The sequence below is a fragment of the Nicotiana sylvestris genome, chromosome 5, assembly GCF_000393655.2.
Source record: "Nicotiana sylvestris chromosome 5, ASM39365v2, whole genome shotgun sequence".
NCBI lineage: Eukaryota > Viridiplantae > Streptophyta > Magnoliopsida > Solanales > Solanaceae > Nicotiana > Nicotiana sylvestris.
In genome coordinates, this window is record NC_091061.1 from 120,475,409 (window position 1) to 120,482,599 (window position 7,191).

Here is a 7,191-nt window from a genome sequence, read left to right on the forward strand (position 1 = left end):
TGCTAGCCCCTCTTTTCGGACGCGGCCTCGGATGCTTTGCATCCGCACACTCCTCCGCCAGCGTTTGGTAATTTGGTCATAACCTCTTGTAGAAAAGTCCAAATGACAAACGGTTTGATGATTTTGAAACTATATTCAAATACCTTTCATTTTATAGGTTTTACATTACATAACTTCTTATACATATGTCGATATGCTTGTCCTAAGTTAGGTCTTGTGCGTACTCATTTGGAACTTTAGTCTACCATATAATTTCCATCTTAATTTGGCCCAAGGACTCTCCTTATGTCCTATATCACTTCAAATACACATTGTACACTTATTATCATATTCAATTAATATCCATCATATTAATAGTCCTCGTCTGCACACAAAATAGTATAATTAGCACACGTCAACTTTCTTAATAGCGCTTAAGTACATCAAAATTTTTCGGGGTGCTACACCTATGTTACTAAAAAAATTCAAAAGATGGTTCGAAGGAATGGTGGTATACCAAAGAGGGGCAGTTCAAGTAAGGCAAGGCACAATGATCTCTGTCACCTGTGTGGAAATTCAGGGCATTTCATCAAAGACTGTCCACTTGTTAAACAGGAGCAATACAAACAAAACCCTGACAAAGCAGCAAAAAGGAACCTGGTTCCAGACAAACGATTCAGTCAAAAAGGTGCAGCTGACAATATTGTGAAGCAAGCTCTTGCTGCTTGGGGAGACTCCTCCAGTGAATCAGAAAGGGAACCAGATGCAGAAAACAGCTCCATGATGGCAGTGGAAACTGAAGCAACGAAGTATGACTCACTGTTCGCGCTGATGGCCCAGTCTGATGATGATGAAGAAGATGAAGATAATGAGGTAAATTTCAGGGATGTTCAGAGAAATCTGAAATCCTACTCTTCTAAGAAGTTAAGGTCATTAGCAAATGTTTTAATTGATGCTTATTATAGCCTTGATAATAATAAGGAGATCCTAACCATAGAATTAGGAGAAGCTGAACAATCTAGAGATTATCTGGTGGTCTGTGCAGTAGACCTAAATGAGACCATAGCTAATCTTGAAAAAGAAAAAAAAGTTCTGAATGAAACAATAGTTAGTGTAGAAAATGAGAGAGATGACCTGATGGTAGTGGTTGTTGACTTGAAGGAAACAATAGAAGGTCTTAGCAATGAGAAACACACTCTAGAAAAAAATATTGCAACTACTGAGCAAGAGAGGGATGATTTTTTAGTGATAATCACTGACCTAGAGGAAACAATTGAGGGAATCAATAGAGAACATAGGACTGTGAGTCTTGGGAAAGGGAAAGAAGTAGCTAGTGAGACACATATCAAGCTTGAAAAGGAATTAACTGATGTGAAGACTAGTCTATGTGGTGAACTTGAGAAAAATCGGCAACTTCAAGCTGAATTGGAGAAAGTAAAAATTGATCTTAAGAAATCTCTGAAGTGGACCTGGTCCTCAGATGTTGTCATTGCCATGTATTTCAACAATAGTGGAAATAGGCAGGGAATCGTGTTCCAAAGGGAGAAAATCCTTACAACCCTCACAGTAAGTACATCACTATTCCTGATAACTGGCTGTGTACCCACTATGGGAACAATGGGAACTTTAAAGAAAATTGCTAGGCTAGGGTTCAATCTGTTAAGAAAAACAAAGTGTTTACTGACAAAGTGACTACTAACAAGGGACCAGGTACCTCTCGCAAGAAACGAATGTTGCCTGCATGGACTAGAAAAGCCCTTATCCATCCCTTTTATCATAACAAGGGACCCAAACTAGTTTGGGTTCCTAAATCTAACCCATAATTTGCATGTGCAGAGAATAATGAGAGGAAGCGGACTGCAATGGACCATGGATAGTAGATTCTCAAATCACATGACTAGAAGCACCACAGATTTCTTCTCACTGAAAGCCCTGCAGGAAGGGAATGTATCCTTTGAAAAAAAGGACAGGGTACATTCTCGGTGTTTGAAAAGTTGGAAAGTTTCTTTGACACTTAAATTGAGAACGTGTACTATGTGGATGGCCTGAAGTACAATCTCCTGAGTGTTTCTCAAATCTGTGATAAAGGGAACAAAGTAGAGTTCTTATCAAAAGTGTGCACAATTACCAATCTAGCAACTGGGAAAGTGGTCTTAGTGGCCAAAAGAAACAAGAACATCTGTGTTGCTGACTTTGAATCTCTACAAGCTGGTGATATGAGATGCTTGAAGTCAGTTGATGATGATGCAGAACTTTGGCATAGAAGATTGGGGCATGCAAGCTTCTCACTTCTAAACGAATTGATTCAGAAAGACCTGGTTCGTGGTCTACCAAATTCAAGATTCACCTGGACACTGGTTCTTAGAACAAAGGATGAGACTTTTGAAGTATTTATGGCCTTTGTCAAGAAGTTCCAAGTAAAGATAAAATTGAAGGTAGTATGCATCAGATCTGACCACGGGACATAATTTGACAACGCCAAATTTGATGAGCTTGTAACAAAAATGGAATCACACATAACTTCTCAACACCAAGGACTTCACAACAAAATGGTGTTGTTTAAAGAAAGAACAGAACTCTGGAAGACATGGCATGTACAATGCTCATCGACAGTGGAATTGCCAAATATTTCTGGGCAAAAGGAAATAAACACTGATTGCTACTTTGTGAACATATGTATGATTAGGTCCCTCCTGAATAAAACCTACTATGAGCTGCCAAATGGAAGAAAACTCATCTGAGAACCTTTTGAATGAAAATGCAATGTTCTCAACAACGGGAAATACCAACTTGGGAAACTTGATGCAAAAGGCGATGAGTGAATCCTTCTGGGATACTCCCTACAAAGCAAAGACCACAAAGTCTACAACAAAAGGGCACACTAGGTGGAAGGAAATGTTCATGTGCTATTCACACTTCGTCTTTCGCCAGGGCTTATACTTCATCAATGTCCTTATTGCGTTTCATGCTTTTCAAGACCTCGATCCAAGCCCTCAGTCTCAAAAACTTCAGCATGGATGGATAGAATAGTTTTCGGTGTGAAATGAAATTTATAGGATATATGTGAGTGCACAAGTAATCTCTGTTTGATGACACCCCTCCTCTAACAAAGAAGGAAATAGTGATGATCAACATAATAAACCATCTCTGGTCCCTGGGAAATATCTGAGGTTTCAAATGGGAAGGCTGATATGATGAGTAAGATAAAGGAGACAGGTGAAAGACAATGCAACATTCTCTTCTACTTATCACAAGGAACCCGGTACTTCAATTATACCATTGAAGCTGAAGAAAGAGTGGAGATGCAGTGCAAGGCACTCCACAAGTAACAGAACAAGGAGTGCAGGAAAATTCAATTAACCTACCAAGTTCCTCTACCAATCAAACCTTAGTCCTAAACTGGAAACACAAAAGCTCACATCTACCTGATAATATAATCACTCCCCTTCACTCTGGATTTAGACAAGAATCAAAAAATTCAAAAATTCCCTAGTCCCTTCTGTATTTCCACTCCAGAATAGAATCCAAAACATCCTACTTGAAGGCTGCCAAAAGAAGTTTGAGATACCTTAAGGGAACGTAGGACTGGTCCTATATTACCCCTCAGGTGACAATTTTAACCTTATTGGGTATGTTGATGTTAACTATGTAGGTTATCTTGTGGATAGGAAAAGCACTTCTGGAATGATTCACTTGCCATGATCATGTCTCATCTCTTGGGGCACAAGGAAGCAAAACTCAATGGATTCATCAACAACTGAAGCAGAATATATAGCGGCAGCATCCTGTCGTGCTCAAACCCTATAAATTAGGAAGCAACTGGAAGATTTTGTGGTATTTTCTGATGGTATACCTTCTCTATCCAGTTCAAAACAAGAGAACCAAGCACATTGAGGTGAAGCATTATTTTTTGAGGTTCAATATGGAGAAAGGGTTGATCTGTGGAAAGTCCTACAGCACAGAAGACCAAATTCTAGATATCTTCACCAAAGCTTTGAGTAGGGAACATTTTGAAAGAAACAAGGTGAAGCTGGGGTTATTAAAATCTAATGGAGAACTTGATTCTCCATCAGTTGGCTATGTAAAATACCTTAAGGTAAAATTAGCTAAAGTGTTTTCTGGTCAAGCCTAACTCACATCGATACCACTATAGGTAAACACGCATGACGATCATAGAAGCTAAAGGAACGGTTATTAACTGTGAAAGAAGAGCTGCTAACATCTTTTCAAAAAATTGTTCAGGCATCAGGTTCCTGTACCACAAGTTAGTAGTAATGTGCTTGTTCTGCATGCCTTTTCAAAAATATTAACAAAATTAAGTCAACTGCCACATCATCCAACTTTTCAAAGTCTTTATGTCATGCCTTGTCTTTCAAATCGCTTCATCCCCTCTGCACGATAACGTTTTCCCACAAACCTACCGTCGTTTTCAGAACTATTCAGAACTCGTTTCTCTCTCTTCTCATCATTATCCCTTCTTCTAATAAAACTTTCTTTCTCCCTCACAGCAAGTCATGAACCTTCATGTCCTCTGTATATCTGTGATCATCTCTTCATCTCTCTCACTCTACTTACCTACCAAACACTCCTATAATAGCAATTGAACGATCGCTTCCTTCTCCCACCATTAACACCACTCCCACTTCCCTATTATCCTTAAAATCATCCCAGAAATTCACTATTCCACTCCTTCCAATATTGCTGTATCCACACCTAGTTCCTCCTCTTTTCCTATAGTTTTTCCTTTTCTGACAAACCCTGTTTCCCTTCCATGTATTGAAAACCCTATGTCTCGTCATTCCTCTTATCTCATCAAAAAACATTCAAGAGGTTTTAACTTTCAAGTGTCAGAAGTCTCTGAGGATGATCCTGATCAGTATCTGAACTCCTCTATTTTGGACTTAGTGACATTCACAAAGCACCAGAAAAGGAAGCAGTGCATAACATCATGGCTATCGCTACTGAGAGTCTAATGAATGAAGGAGCATATCTCTTGTTTGAGTATCAGGGGGAAGAAACTCTATTCCTAGGCGATGTAAGAACCATAGTACTCCTCGAGTCTTTGGCTCATGAGACGTTCCCAGAACAACCTGCTGAAGAAGCTGATTCTCTTCCAGGTAAACCCACTCCTGCACCTCCTGATCATCCTAAGCTCTTAGAATCCTCCTCCAAGTCACCCACTATCAGGTCGCAGCAGAAAGAGGGCTTCAAGTCTATATTGCAGAAAAGTAGGAGGAGTGTCAAGACAAGGAAAAAGAGGTTGATGAATCAAAGGGAATTTGTTACTGACAAGAGCGTTCCTGTAGGTGGTGTTAACAAAAATGCTCTAAAGGAACCTGGTTCCTTAGTGAAGCAATCTTTAAAAGCTCAAAAGCCTGTGGATGAAGCTTCCGATGAAGCTATTGAGAAACAAAATGGTGCATCCGTGAAGGGCAGCAGCAAGTCTAAGTAGAGTCCAGTTGAGCAATCCATGTCTGAAGATGATACTGTAGGGCTAGTAAGTTGGAAAGGAAAGTCTGTTGAAGGATCTAGAAAATGAAAATGGGAAACTGTAAGGGAACGTGATTCTCTAAGGACCATGCCCAGTGATAGTGGTTTTTGGCAGGAGAGATTAAGAACTCAGAAAGTCTTATGGGGTCGTACATTTGACCCAGCAATTTTAGAGATGGCTGGTATGAGACAAATTCTAGAAATAGTGGAATTTCAGCAATGGGAGCACTTGTTTCATGGAAGCATGCCTCTGGTGTACGAAAATGCGGTACAAAATTTCTATGCATCTCTCTTCACTGTTGAGGGGCATTACATTTGTGTGCTAGTAAATGGAGTAGACATTGTACCCGACGCTTCAACATTGGGAAAGGTTCTCAAAATTCCATGTGAAGGAATTTCCTCAATCAAAGATGTATGTGGTGTCAACTTTAGGAGAGCTATCATGAAAGAGGAAGATATTCAGCAGGGGGAACAGGTGCATAAGAAGGTATTACTTCTTGAGTATCAACTTCTTTTTGAACTAGTCAATAAGGTGCTCTTACCTCGTTCTGAGAGGTAGTCTATTGCTACAAAATAGGATATGGTTTCAATGGAGACGCTTGATGAGTTTGTCCTAATCAATCTGCCAGCAATCACGATAGATCATATGCAAAAGGTGGCAAACTTTAAAGGTGGGAATCATAGGCTACCATATGGCTTTCTTCTCACTCCAGTGTTCAGATTTTATAAGGTCCCCTTGAGTAATCCCAGAGTGGGCACACATAAGCAAACCTTCTCTAAAACCACTTTGGAAGAATGTGAGTGCATAGAAAGAGTTGGTGGAAACATCTCGACCATTTCTCAGTTGATCAATGCTCAAAATGCAGCTTCTAAAGAGATCAGAAGGTTGAGGGCTCAAAATGCCATACTGGAAACTCAGCTCAGTCAAGCAGTTAAAGGACCCGATTTCGGTAATGAAGAAGTTGCCCGCCTGACAAAGGAAAATAATAAGCTTCACACAAAACTGCTTGAAGAACAACTGTCTGCAAATGCCCAACTGGACCTGGTTCTCAAAACTATTACCCCCTCTTCTTCCAAGCCTCCCTCTCCTAGTGCCCCCTAGGCTCCTCTCAGTGGCCAGCTATCTTTTGCTCTAATGTTTTATGGCTGTTGTTTTTTTTTGTTTGTCTTTTTGTGATGGCATGCTGGATCTCACCATTACTTCTCCTATTTTGCTCAGTCCAATATTAATAATAATGTAACAGCTCATCCTTTTTGCCTGTACAATGTTGTTTTACTCTGGCTTCTTTTTTCTTTCATGTTGTGTGCACATATGTGGCATGAGTTGGATGTGTTAGACTTCTTTATGCTGATTGCCTGCTTTTGCCTCTTTTTAATGATGCCAAAAAGGGGAAAAGAGTCAGGGGGAACTTGTGTAGAAACTTGATGCAAATATAGGGGATCTGATTAAGGGGGAATCGAACTTGTGTAGTTTCTGGTACCTCATCTGGTTATTTCTGCTCTATCAATGCCTAAGTTTGTCATCATCAAAAAGGGGGAAATTGATGGGTTTTCAATGTCTTTGCCTTATGCTTCTTATGTTTTGATGATCTATCAAACTTATTGTCAAGAACCAGATAGAGAACCTGACCCACCTGGTATACATTTCAAATAAACAATGTCCAGTCTGATCTCCAGCAAATAAGTGAACAACCACAAGGAGGAACACAACAGGGACCTGGT

General features: G+C 39.9%; 1 protein-coding gene across 1 annotated transcript; it reads left to right on the top strand.

Moving 5' to 3' along the window:
* The first annotated feature begins 471 nt into the window (after positions 1-471).
* Positions 472-2,447, top strand: LOC138869232 (uncharacterized). Its single transcript, XM_070146834.1, has 3 exons — positions 472-1,545; positions 1,816-1,950; positions 2,031-2,447. Exons 1-3 carry the CDS (start codon positions 472-474, stop codon positions 2,445-2,447), a joined length of 1,626 nt encoding a protein of 541 aa, XP_070002935.1.
* The last annotated feature ends 4,744 nt before the right edge of the window (positions 2,448-7,191 follow it).

Excerpts from the sequence above, each read along its gene's own strand:
- LOC138869232 (XM_070146834.1), top strand. The coding sequence starts at position 472 with ATGGTTCGAAGGAATGGTGGTATACCAAAGAGGGGCAGTTCAAGTAAG. Across the intron at positions 1,546-1,815 it reads AAATCCTTACAACCCTCACA|AGAATAATGAGAGGAAGCGG; the intron begins GTAAGTACATCA and ends TTGCATGTGCAG. Across the intron at positions 1,951-2,030 it reads CCTTTGAAAAAAAGGACAGG|TACAATCTCCTGAGTGTTTC; the intron begins GTACATTCTCGG and ends GATGGCCTGAAG.